The 13,922-nt window shown below is 39.2% G+C and overlaps 2 protein-coding genes across 2 annotated transcripts; both read right to left on the reverse strand.

Annotated features, from left to right (window-relative positions):
* Nucleotides 1-643: 643 nt before the first annotated feature.
* On the reverse strand, nt 644-5,716 carry LOC110164206 (E3 ubiquitin-protein ligase TRIM21-like). The gene is given in 4 exon segments (XM_055166403.1): nt 644-2,705; nt 2,708-4,099; nt 4,822-4,947; nt 5,078-5,716. Coding segments are annotated over 4 exon segments (1,758 nt in total). The 5' UTR covers nt 5,091-5,716; the 3' UTR covers nt 644-2,478.
* A 2,577-nt stretch (nt 5,717-8,293) lies between these two features.
* Nucleotides 8,294-13,030, reverse strand: LOC110164203 (E3 ubiquitin-protein ligase TRIM21-like; the record flags this gene model as incomplete). The annotated part of the gene is made up of 3 exons (XM_055165672.1): nt 12,954-13,030; nt 10,922-12,534; nt 8,294-8,356 (listed from the first exon to the last, which is right to left on the reverse strand). Coding segments are annotated over exons 2-3 (1,674 nt in total), but the record flags the coding sequence as incomplete, so codon positions are not given.
* Nucleotides 13,031-13,922: the final 892 nt, after the last annotated feature.

Below are 13,922 nucleotides of genomic sequence, written 5' to 3' on the forward strand. Positions count from 1 at the left end.
ATCCATGAAGCGATGCTGCTTCGTCGTTTACCAAAGTCGTACTAAAACATTTTGAGATTCTTGAGTGCCGTGTACCACATAAATATCGATACACGCCCCCCCCCCGGAATTCCGGAAAAATCCGGAAGAATCACATGTATGATAAAACTCACTGGCTGTGGTTTTGTCAGTGTTGGGCCTATGTTCTTTCTCACCCAGAGAAACTGTGGGAGAAATGTGTATTTTTCCATGTAAAAATGAGTTAAATTAATCTTCACCAAATGCCCCCAGAGCCAGAATTATGAACTATTTTCATCCACAGAGATCAAAAGCACAACTGAACCTTCACAACAGCTGGTTTGGTGTAACAACAAAAACAGACCTGGAGTTGAGTTTGCTTTACTCACATGTTTGAGTAACTCTTTATTATTCGTCTGTTTACATCTCCAAAGCTCAAAATGCTCTGTTCCACCTTGTGATGTCATGTAGTGGTAGTTTTCGAGTAACAGCTCCTTTCACTTTTTGTTCATGTGTGAATGAAACAAAACACAACTCCAGGTCTGTTTTTGATGAAGAAACAACATTATAACATAGATCAGAAAATAGCGTAATATGATTCCTTTAACATAAATAACAGTTAAAATAGAAAAAACTGTTGCCATGGTTACTCCATATCATTTATTATCTCTGCACCATAACAGATTGTGACACAAATAAATCAGTGAGAAAATCATAAATTAAGTGTTTACATGATATTCTTAGCTTCCTTTTCCTGTATTTATCATGTAATTACAACTTAAAAAGAGAGACAAAGGAAGTCCACGATAAAAATCCTCTTCTTTGTACACAAGAGTATAGTTCATAGACGCCCTACTCCTTTTTGGTCTGAACGCAGCATGAACTGACATAAATAAAAATGTAAAAATTAAAGAGTTAACATAAACCATCATAGTTCTGTTTTTTTTTTTTTTTTTTACAAAAGGTACACTATTTGAGAGAGAAAATCAGCAATTTCACAGACTAAATGACAAAACTTTGACAGAGAATTAATTTGGTAACTTGAACGTTCTGTGCCCAGAGAATGAAGTAAGCCGACTGCCTTAACACACTACAGGATCAGATTTTTCTGTCAGTAGATTTGGGGGTTAAGGCTGTCAAAAATCTCCTCAAAAACTTACCTGGAGTTGTGTATTGTGTCATCCACACATTTGAGTAACACTTTTCTTTTGGAGACAAGAACTCAGCCTAAATATGTGTGAATGAAACAAAACAACTTTTGAAAGGTTTTTGAAGAGGTAACAGCATTATAACAGAGATCAGAAAATAGCACAATATGGGCCCTTTAAAGTACCTGCAGATGACACTACAGGGGCCCGATCTTGCCCCTGATCTTAGCACTAGCGCAACTGTGGGGCGTGGAGTTCTAAACATGAGGTGTGCAGTGTCTGAATATCAGGTGGGGTGGAGTGGAGCAGACTGAGGGCGTGGTGTGGCACGTTCAGTGAAGTGCCAGAATCGTAAAATTAAATATCTAGTCCATTGAAAATCAACGTGTTACATGCTCAAAGCTTCTTTTATTTTGGAATATATTAGAATGATAAATGCTTAACATTCATAACACGTTTGTGCACTGCCCAGATGCCCTCCCGCAGTAGAGCACAGCCCCTTGTCCGCTCCCTGTGTCAGCTCAGCACTGCTCTATAGTTTGGTTTGAACTGGATCTGTAAAAAAGCTGCTTGCCCACATGAGGCTGTTTACACTGATGTCCTGAAGTGTGTTTTCTAACCCTGTCTGTGGTCCTAATGCTGGTCCTCGTACGTGGTGCTCTCTTGGCAACAGCGGTCAGTGGAGTTTTGTACAGCGGTTCAAGAAACAAATAAAAGTACTGCTCTGTACAGACCTGCACATCCTGCTCTGTGTTCATGGCGCAGATCAGTCACTTGTGCGAGGCAAATGCAGTCACCCTAACCATATGTTAATGGTTTAATCCATGTCTGTGCACAAAGCACTAACATCAGAAACATTTATCTGACCATAAATGTATTCCATAATCTCCAGACATCCACCTGTGTGGGACCAAATGCAGTAGACACCCGTGAGACAAGAATGTGAGCGGTCAGCGAGAGCAGCTGTGGACACTCATACCTCAGGTGAGAGGCGTGGGAGCGGACTGCTGGGACAAACAGGTGCGAGTGAGAGAAAGCAGTGGGTCTGCTGTTGGATGAGGAGCGTGTGGGATAGACAATTGCCTGCTGCGTAACGGGAGGAAAACGAACACAGAGAAAACTATAAATGTTGATGTTGATGATGTGATACACGGGCTTACAGTGGTGAGAGGGGGTTATTCCGGAACCAGTGAAGAAATGATGGAGTAACCTGGTCCTTTAATATATTCAGGAAGTCAGCTGACCTCTGTCTTTGGGCACATTGAATCCAGTTTGTGCAGAAACATCAACTATACTAAATATAAACTCAAACTTTCTTGATAATAAATAATCTTTATTCTGCAGAACTGTTAATGGGGGAAAGGACCAGAGGAGCAGAGTTTTTACCATCATCATTGTCACATGGATTGAACAGTGGCAGAATGTTCTCCGTGAAACCACATTCAGTGAAAGAGTAAATAAGAGATTCTTCATCCACATCATAGAAGGAGACCAGACCTTCATCATAATCCACAAACACTCCCACCTTCTCTGGAGAGGAACTCACAGGGAAAAATACAGAGGGTCCTCTGATGTTTCATACTGATCACTATACATCCTGAGTAACCAGTATCCTTTCTGTACAGTTTGAGGGTTTGTGTCTTTTCTGTCCACTGACTCTTTGGCCACTCCTAATTTCCAGGCAGTCTTTCTTTTGACATGGACCTTAAAATAAAACTTTCCTGACGAAAACGTTTGTTTTCCTAAAACACAAAACCAACAAGAAAATCTCTCAGGATTATCTGGAAGAGTCTGTCTCTGGTCTCTGAAATGAACCTGTTTGAGATCTTTAGACAAAACTAATTTTGGCTGTGCTGTGTCTGGGTCTAGAGACACCTCCACTGCAAACTCTTGTGCTTTTTCTAATTCAGCCTTAAAGAACTTCTCCATCTCTGTATTAAGTGTCTTCTTCAGCTCAGACACAGCCTGGCCCGCTCTCCCCTTGTACGATGGGACCCTCACAGTCTCCTCGGTCCAGTCATTGAGCTGTGGAGCAGGTTTGACTGAAGTGAAGGTTTGTACAAAGTGCAGGTGGTCTCCAGAGCTCCAGAGCTGCTCCATCTCAGCTCCTCTCTTCTCCAGTGCAGAGATCTCTGTCTGGATCTGCTCTATCAGCTGAGCTGCCTCCTCCTCGTTCTTCTTGTGCTTCTCTACAATGTCCTGTTTGAACTTGTCCAGACTTTGTTGAACACACTCCATCAAAGCGTTGTAGACTCTGAGACCTTCTTGTATTTCTGTGTCTGCTTTTCTCTGACTGAACTCCACTGAGCGCCGGATCTCCTCGATTTTCTGACGTCTTTCTTTAATCTGATTCTTCAGCGTGGCCTGGTGCTCCTCACCCTCCTCCTTCAGGGGGACTGTCTGATGGTCTTTGTGGTCTTCAGACATGCAAAGCAGACATATGAAGTGTGAGTTTTCCCTACAGAAGAGCTCCAGAGGTCGGTCGTGCTCAGGGCAGATGCGCTCCTCCAGGTTGGGCAGAGGTTGGATCAGCTGGTGCCTCTTCAGACGGGGGTTTGTGAGGTGGGGCTGCAGGTGGATCTGACAGTACGAGGCCAGACACACCAGGCAGGACTTCAGGGCTTTGAGCCTGGGCTCTGGACACACGTCACAGCCCACTTCTCCAGGAGCAGTGGACCAGGGTTGGGAGCTCACAATTTCTTTATCTTCAGGCTTATTTCTGAACTGAGAAACCATCTCTGCAATAAAAGTGTTGACTTTCATCTGAGGTCTTGAGTTGAAGTCCTGTTGACAGATTGGACATTTGTATCGGTGACTGCTGTCCCAGTGTTTGTTGATGCAGACTTTGCAGAAGCTGTGTCCACACGGTGTGGTGACTGGATCAGTGAAGACCTCCAGACAGATGGAGCACAGGAACTGCTCCTCAGAGAGAGTACAGCTCACAGTGGCCATCACTACAACAGGAGAGAGAACATTTGGTTCAGTGTTGGTCTGATTCTGACATTCACAGTAACAGAGCCACAGAATGCAATGATGACACAGTGACACATTTCTGCGTGTGGAATTGTATAAGTGAGATATGTGTTTATTTATTTTATTTAGTAAATGTTTTTGTATTATTGATTTGGATGTGAGGATGTGTCTATATTTATTCATTTTTACTGCGACAGATTTGCTCTGTTGAAGTTTTGTTGTATTTCATGCAAAGATAGATAGATTTATTGTCAATCTGTCTATCTATCTTAATGGTGTAGCATTAAAACATTAAAATAAGTAAGTAGTAGTAATACTAATAGCACGTAGGGCACCATAAATCCTAAGAAACCTACAAATTCTACCAGTCTGAAGAAAAGTAGAAAAAAGTACCCAGTTAGGGGCTCGGTAATAGCTTTAAAAAAATCACTAAAACTCGAATTCCTTGAGGTGGTTTATTTTATCAAAACAATCAAAGATTAAGCATTTAACACTTCAAAGTTCTCGTTATGACATTCAATTAAACAGTTATACACCAAATTTGAATAAAGTGAGGTAGTTAAACAGGGGTTCAACTTTAATCAGCCTAGAGGTCTAACTATAGCTATAGTTATGAACACTCGATCAGGGCAGAGGACGCAATGTTGATATTCTGTGGCAAATTTTGAAAAATCACAATCAGTACTTGGATCAGGTCTCTTACTGGTAGATGTGTGGGTCGCCTGGTCAGCGTAGTGATCAGTTCCTCTGGTTGGGCGAATGAGAAAGGCCAGAATTGATCGAGAGCACGTTGTCTGCTTTAGATTGTATATTGTTGCATTACAACCATCTGAAAATCAGAGTATTCATTACAACAGTGAAATAATGTGTAAATATGCATATACCCAGTGTTTCAAAATCCATTGAAGTTTAGCCTCAGAGACTGATGATAATAATTTCTTTCCCACTCCTACTCTCACCAGCTGGCTCCATTGGGTTGGGGTAGTGATGTTACGAGATGTGCCAAGGCTTCAAAGTGTGTGTCGAGTAATGAAGGGGGTGTTTCCATGAAGCTCGTAACAAGGCTTGCTTCATTTGGAGGAGGAGCCAAAAATAATGACGTCCAAAGCCTCGCTGCCCGGTTGTACCATGGGATTGCTTCGAGAAGTGGTTCAGATTTTGCCGTGAGCTATTGCAGCTATATAGACCTTTCAGGCTCCATTCAAAATGTGACTGTTTGTAGGAGAGCTGCGGTCAGTTGAGAGTTTGGATAGAGTTTATATCTCCAAGGTCGGAGAGCTTGTGTCAAAAAAAAATAAATTAAATCGTTTAAAACCAAAAACTATTGAGCAACTCTTGTTTCTGAATAAAAATAAATAAAATTTCCCCTGCCCTGTACATCATCGTACAAGTTACACAAGCATAATCTGTGCCCTTTTCCTAGTTCCACAAACACTTTTACTGTCCTCTGCCTGATTACGCCCCTGGTATTTTCAGAAAAACAGTTTAACCTGCCATATTATGATATTACCATTTTGGAAAAATTTACACACAGTGAATACAAAATGTATTATACACATATGTGATCATATATGTAGAGAAATTATTTGGTCATAATTTTTTTTGTAATTCATAGTCATTCCTAACAGACATAACAGACACAAAAATTAAATGCATCACACATGATGTGGTTCAGATACAGCTGCCTGTGATTATACACTTGGCCAGTAGGTGGGTTCATGCGCACATGAAGCTTCGAGAAATGAACCCTTTCTCGAACCAACTGGCTCAAGTGGGTCAGTGCCTCATGAGGCTTCATCTCACCATCACTAGGTTGGGTTAGTTAGTTAACCTTTAAGCCTCAAAAGATATAAAACTGAACTCCAGCATCTCTTCCACAAAATCCACAGAATTTGTCCTCCGCACACAATGACACCCAGTCCATAAAACAGCACTATTAATCCATTTTAAGGTGTTCTTTTAAGGTAAAATGGTAAGAGTATTTCCTCATGTGTGTCTGTTTACATCCACACAGCGCACAATGAAGCTGCAGATTAGTGATAGTGACTCTACTTCCTGTGAATTTTATAATCGGCCTTTTGTGCATTAAAAATCTTATATCTGAACTATTACACCACATTTCAGAAATAATAACAGTTTTGACTGGTATCTAAACTAGAAGTGCAGACCTCTGATCTTTTGAACACTTAAGGGTCTCAAAGCCAGTCATTTTACTCTCGATGGGAAACAGATGACGTGAGGTGCGCTCACAGCTTTGTATCCTGTTGTACACAGGCATGTAATGCCGCAGTCTTTGCGATCAGAGATTTAAAATCTTTTAAGATTTTCATAGTGTCTGTGGTGTGCGCATTTTTGCATGGTTAAAAATCTTTTAAGACTGAAAAATCCTGTAGTGTGTGGCGGCCTTTGGAGAAAGAACAACAGGAGCACTTGTATCTTTTCCCAGGTTGCATCTCTTATTTCAATATCAACACAATTTACAGTCAAAACTACTATAAAAGTCAAAATAAAAGGCATTTACTTCCATATGTATTCTATAGATTTCTTAAATTCACTTACTACTAAATACACTGTTACTTCTACCCAGTACAAAACACATACAGTGCCTTTAAAATTACATTGCTTTCTATCAACATAGTGCAAAACTCAGGATTACATTTCTTACTGTATATGGACAGCACTCTGAATGTGAACTATTAGCTTATCTCACGACACTACATAATTATAAACACATTCATAATACACTTGCTCCATTACTTGATCAAATACTGCATGTTGGGTCCTTTAACACAAATAAAATCAGAGAACCTAAAATCGGAGACGTTTGGTAATAATTGAAAGCACTATAGATTAAGTATATAAGACTAATATAAAAGTTACACGTAAATAAAGAGGACCAGCCGAACTCTCGCGGTAACTAACTTTGATTTGCTTTGCCGCGCTTCAGAAAACTTTAACAAACTCAACTTAAAGCTACACAAATTATCACAACATTAATCTAATTTAACACAGAAGTAACACGACGCTTAAGGTTTTCATTCTTGGCAATTCTAACCGAATACTGACCTGTAAAAGAACAAGAGCGCTCGTATTTTTGTCCAGATGCGTCTGAGGGGAACGGGAAATCGGTCCGGGGTAAACAATGGGGAACAGCGACTATACTGCCAAAGGTTCCGCTTTTCCCCCGCTTCATTCGCCCATATTCACACAAGATTACAAATACATGAGAATATTTGCGATAAATAAATTACTATTACTATTACTATTATTATTACTATTACTACTACTACTACTACTACTACTACTACTACTACTACTACTACTACTACTACTACTAATTCACACGGGATTACATATTATAAATTACTTGAGAATATTTGCGGGAAATAAATTACTACTACTATTACAACCATTACCACTACCACTACTACTACTACTACTAATAATAATAATAATTCACACAGGATTACATATTAGAAATTACTTCAGAATATTTGCAGGAAATAAATTACTACTACTACTACTACAACTACTACTACTACTACTACCAGTACTACTACTACTACTACTACTAGTACTACCACTACTACCAGTACTACTACTACTACCAGTACTACTACTACCACTACTACCAGTACTACTACTACCACTACTGCCAGTACTACTACTACCACTACTAAAAGTACTACTACTACCACTACTAAAAGTACTACTACTACCATTACTACTACCACTATTACCACTACTACTACCACTACTACCAGTACTACTACTACTACCACCACTATTACCACTACTACTACTACTACCACTACTAAAAGTACTACTACTACCACTACTAAAAGTACTACTACTACCATTACTACTACCACTATTACCACTACTACTACCACTACTACCAGTACTACTACTACTACCACCACTATTACCACTACTACTACTACTACCACTACTAAAAGGTACTACTACTACTACCACTACTAACTACTACTACTACTACTACTACTACTACTACTACTACTACTACTACTACTACTACTACTACTACTACTACTACTACTACTACTACTACTACTACTACTACTACTACTACTACTACTACTACTACTACTACTACTACTACTACTACTACTACTACTACTACTACTACTACTACTACTACTACCAGTACTACTACTACTACTACTACTACTACTACTACTACTACTACTACTACTACTACTACTACTACTACTACTACTACTACTACCACTACTACTACTACTACTACTACTACTACTAGTACTACCACTACTACCAGTACTACTACTACTACCAGTACTACTACTACTACTACTACTACCAGTACTACTACTACCACTACTACCAGTACTACTACTACCACTACTACCAGTACTACTACTACCACTACTAAAAGTACTACTACTACCACTACTAAAAGTACTACTACTACCATTACTACCACCACTATTACTACTACTACTACTACTACTACTACTACCAGTACTACTACTACTACCACTACTACCACTACTACTACTACTACCACCACTATTACCACTACTACTACTACTACCACTACTACTACTACTACCACTATTACTACTACTACTACTACTACTAGTAGTAGTACTACTACTACCACTACCACCACTACTACCAGTACTACTACTACTACTACTACTACTACTACTACTACTACTACCAGTACTACTACTACTACTACTACTACTACTAGTACTACTAATACTACTACCAGTACTACTACTACTACTACTAATAATAATAATAATAAGGCACATATTTGGTTGCACCACAACAGCCTTCTTAGAAAATGCCATTGATTACCTGCACTGTACATCGTGTAAGCAGTTTGATAATATTCATGTATCCTAAATACTACTCAAATACTATGACCATTAGCTGCTCATACCACATGCAGAGTTAGTGTTGAATACATTATCCAAACCTTATTCAAACAACATACTGTTTTACATACAGTGAGCAGTTTTTTCATTTTAACTGGGCTCATATTACGCTACTTTCTGATCTATGTTATAATCCTGTTACCTCATCAAAAACACACTTGGAGTTGTGTTTTGTTTCATTCACACATGTTTCAGTAACTCTTTATTATTCGTCTGTTTACATCTCCAAATCTCAAAATACTCTATTGCACCTTGTGATGTCATGTAGTGGTAGTTTTTGACTTAACAGCTCCTTTCAGCTTCTGTTTATGAGTGAATGAAACAAAACACAACTCCAGGTCTGTTTTTTGATGAAGAAACAACATTATAACATACATGAGAAAATAGTGTAATATGAGCCCTTTAAAATAATTAACAATTAAAATTAAAAACTGTTGCCATGGTTACTCCATATCGTTTATTTTCCCTGCACCATAACAGATTGTGACACAAAATAAGTCAGTGACAAAATCATAAGTCAAAAGTGTTTACATTATATTCTTAGTTTTCTTTTTCTCTAGTTATCATGTAATTAAAACTTAAAAAGAGAGACAAAGGAAGTCCATGATAAAAATCCTCTTCTTTGTACACAAGAGTATAGTTCATAGACGCCCTCCTCCTTCCTGGTCTGAGCGCAGCATGAACTGACATAAATAAAAATGTAAGAATTAAAGAGTTAACATAAACCATCATAGTTCTCTTTTTCCCAACAAAAACTACAATACTTGAAACAGAAAATCAGCAATTTCACAGACTAAATGACGAAAGTTTGACTGAAAATTACCTCAGAGAATTAACTGGGCATGTTATGAAAGTTGGAGAGGGAGAGGGGCTAAAACATATGACAAAGGAAATAAATAGTGAGGGAAAAAAATACATTTCTTTATTTAGTTAATAATAAAAAAGAGTTCATTTTACACATTTAAAAAAGTACACATTCAACACAACAATTTGGAGCTGAAACCTGGGACTCAACTAAACTAAATCACTCAACAAACAATATTAGTAATGTAAAACCAAAGATTAATCAAACCAAATCAAACGGCTAGTGCTGCGCAAATATATATAAAAATGTGCCATAGTTGTTTTTTTTGTGTTTTTTTTTTTTTTTTTTTTATGTAAAGTGCTCAGTGTGTGGGCTTAAGTACTCTGAGAATTTAGATGTTTTAAAGTGCAAGGTGATATTACATTGCACATACTACCCCAGCCAATAAATGCACACACTATCTAATTTATCTTCTCTCTAATTTATGTCTCTCTCTTTTTTATTTTAATCTTTATGATTATTTATGTTTTGATTTGTTTTATTGTGATTTTAATGTATTTCTTATTCTGTAAAGCACTTTAAATTACTTTGTGTATGAATTGTGCTATACAAATAAACTTTGCCTTGCCTTGCCTATAGCAACTACACTAACTCTATAGATAAAAGGAACTTAAGGGTGAACTATGAAATCAGACTTTGCGAGAGAATTCCTAAGGACTTCTTCCTCTACCTGGCTTCTAGAAGGAGAGTACCCTACATGGGACCGGGAGTGCGTTAGGAGCAGCTGTCGTCACCACTGCCTGCTCCAGACAACACCTTAAAACGTAGTAATCAGAAATATCACCTTAAGGCAAGTTCTAAGAGAAGCACTAAAAGAGAAACAATTCTGGTACCCTTTCAGTAGCCACCGAAAGCTCCGGTAGGACCACAAAAACTAGTCCCTGCTAACCACCCGGTTACAGAAGTAAGCTGACTGCCTCAACATACTACAGGATCAGGTTTTTCTATCAGTAGATTTTTGGGTTAAGGTCGTCAAAAACCTCTCTTTTATGAGAAGATCTTTATTCTGCAGAGCTGTTAATGGGAGAAAGGACCAGAGGAGAAATGTTTTTACCATCATCATAGTTACATGGATTGAACAGTGGCAGAATGTTCTCAGTGAAACCACAGCCAGTGAAAGAGTAAATAAGAGATTCTTCATTCACATCATAGAAGGAGACCAGACCTTCATCATAATCCACAAACACTCCCACCTTCTCTGGAGAGGAACTCACAGGGAAAACTACAGGAGGTTCGTCTGATGTTTTATACTCATCACTGACCATATAGAGTGTCCAGTATCCTCTCTGTACAGTCTGATTGTCTTCTTCTTTTCTGTCCACTGACTCTTTGGCCACTCCTAATTCCCATTTAGTCTTTCTTTTGACCTGGACCTCAAAATAAAACTTTCCTGATGAGAACTTTTCTTTCCCTAATACACACAACCAATAAGAAAATCTCTCAGGATTATCTGGGAGATATATTTTTAGATTACTGTAATGAACCTGTTTGAGATTTTTAGACAGAACTAAGTTTGGATGCCCTGTGTCTGGGTCTAGAGACACCTTTACTGCAAACCCTTGTACTTTTTCTATTTCATATTTAAAGAACTTCTTCATCTCTGTATTAAGTGTCTTCTTCAGCTCAGACACAGCCTGGCCCACTCTCCCCTTGTACGATGGGACCCTCACAGTCTCCTTGGTCCAGTCATTGAGCTGTGGAGCAGGTTTGACTGAAGTGAAGGTTTGTACAAAGTGCAGGTGGTCTCCAGAGCTCCAGAGCTGCTCCATCTCAGCTCCTCTCTGCTCCAACACAGAGATCTCTGTCTGGATCTGCTTTATCAGCTGAGCTGCCTTCTTCTTCTTCTTCTTGTGCTTATTTACAATGCTCCGTTTGAACTTGTCCAGACTTTGTTGAACACACTCCATCAAAGCGTTGTAGACTCTGAGACCTTCTTGTATTTCTGTGTCTGCGTTTCTCTGACTGAGCTCCACTGAGCGCCGGATCTCCTTGATTTTCTGATGTCTTTCTTTAATCTGATTCTTCAGCGTGGCCTGGTGCTCCTCACCCTCCTCCTTCAGGAGGACTGTCTGATGGTCTTTGTGGTCTTCAGACATACAGAGCAGACATATGAAGTGTGAGTGTTCCCTACAGAAGAGCTCCAGAGGTCGGTCGTGCTCAGGGCAGATGCGCTCCTCCAGGTTGGGCAGAGGTTGGATCAGCTGGTGCCTCTTCAGACGGGGGTTTGTGAGGTGGGGCTGCAGGTGGATCTGACAGTACGAGGCCAGACACACCAGGCAGGACTTCAGGGCTGTGAGTCTGGGCTCTGGACACAGGTCACAGCTCACCTCTCCTGGAGCAGAGGACTGGGGTTTGGAGCTCACAGTTTCTTTATCTTCAGGCTTATTATTGAACTGAGAGACCATTTCTGCAATAAAAGTGTTGACTTTCATCTGGGGTCTTGAGCTGAAGTCCTGTTGACAGATTGGGCAGCTGTATCGGTGGCTGCTGTCCCAGTGTTTGTTGATGCAGACTCTGCAGAAGCTGTGTCCACACGGTGTAGTGACTGGATCAGTGAAGACCTCCAGGCAGATGGAGCACAGGAACTGATCCTCAGAGAGAGTACAGCTCACAGCGGCCATCACTACAACAGGAGAGAGAACATTTGGTTCAGTGTTGGGGTTAAATATGACCCTGACATTAACAGTTGCAGAAGTTCAAGTCTGAGTTTTATGTTTTGTGTTATTTCACATTTTCTCTCCTTACTTGCTCTTGCGTACAACAGTCTTTTGTTTGTATGCAACTGAAGAGCCTTCTTAGAAAATGGCACTGATTACCTATGTCACACCTTGGCCTATAATTGTACTGTACACTGAAACAGCTACTGACTTTAATGGTAATTTGGCCGTGTAAGCAAGTCATATTCATGTGCCCTAAATACTACTCAAATACTATTATCATTACCTGCTCATACCACATGCAGAATTAGTGTTGATTACATAATGTGAACATTATCCAGACAACATACTCATTTATTTTCTAACTTGCTTTACACATACTCACCAGAATCTTGTGTTTGAGTTTTTGGACGTCAAACTGTTGTATTACGATTTCTGAAAAACACTCCACGCAGTTTTGTCTTCTCTCTGTTATAAGTTTCATTTCACGTGAATTGCTGATACTGCTGTTGTTGCTCCACCTCTATCATGTCCTGGTTCAAAGGGTACTCCTTTCCAAATATGTGGCAAAGTAGGAGTTTAAGTAAATTTCCCATTATTTTCCCCATTGACCTTACAAAAACATAAAAGAATGGAGATGTTATTGCCACAACAAGTTACTTTAAAACTGTAATTTCTAGAAGGTTCACACACTTTCCAACAGGAAAAGTCCCACATTTTATCTCCCAACTGATTATAGTTTTGTCATTAAAAAATATTGTCAACTCCCCCCTGACCTGTTTTGAGCAGAGTTTTCAGAGGAGCCACTTTCAGATTACTATATCTAAAAAACGATTTAAGGTCGGTACTTCAAATTTTCAAGGGTTAAAATTTGGCAAATATACTTGTAGAATCTGGACTTTTGCACACGTGCTTTTGATTTATCACAGACTTCTGGGGGCTTGAATTTGCTTGAAAATTCTACTCTTCAAATATGAGGGCATCTTAGAAGGACTGTGGAAAGTACAATTTCAAAGACAGAGGTTTTATATTGAACATACACCTTCCCACACATGCTGTGTACTTTGTATTTTAAAACTGACCCTCTGTGATGAACAGTCTAGAAGATATTAAGGGTTAAAAAAGGAAAAAATAATAATTTGGCGTCATTTTTATCATGTTATACCAAAAAAATGACAGCACCCGCCAATATAAAATGGACTATTTTAGAAAGACTAGATGTAAGTTTTTAACATATCCAAAATTTATGATGGTGTTCTGCCTTAAATAAAAAGGCCGGAATAATTCTAACTGAAATTGACTCTGATGACAGCTACACACTTCTCTGTTTACCTCCAGAGGTCGTGGAGTTGCT

The sequence above is a fragment of the Boleophthalmus pectinirostris genome, unplaced genomic scaffold, assembly GCF_026225935.1.
Source record: "Boleophthalmus pectinirostris isolate CB_2022bp ecotype Guang Dong unplaced genomic scaffold, ASM2622593v1 HiC_scaffold_8, whole genome shotgun sequence".
Taxonomy (NCBI): Eukaryota; Metazoa; Chordata; class Actinopteri; order Gobiiformes; family Gobiidae; genus Boleophthalmus; species Boleophthalmus pectinirostris.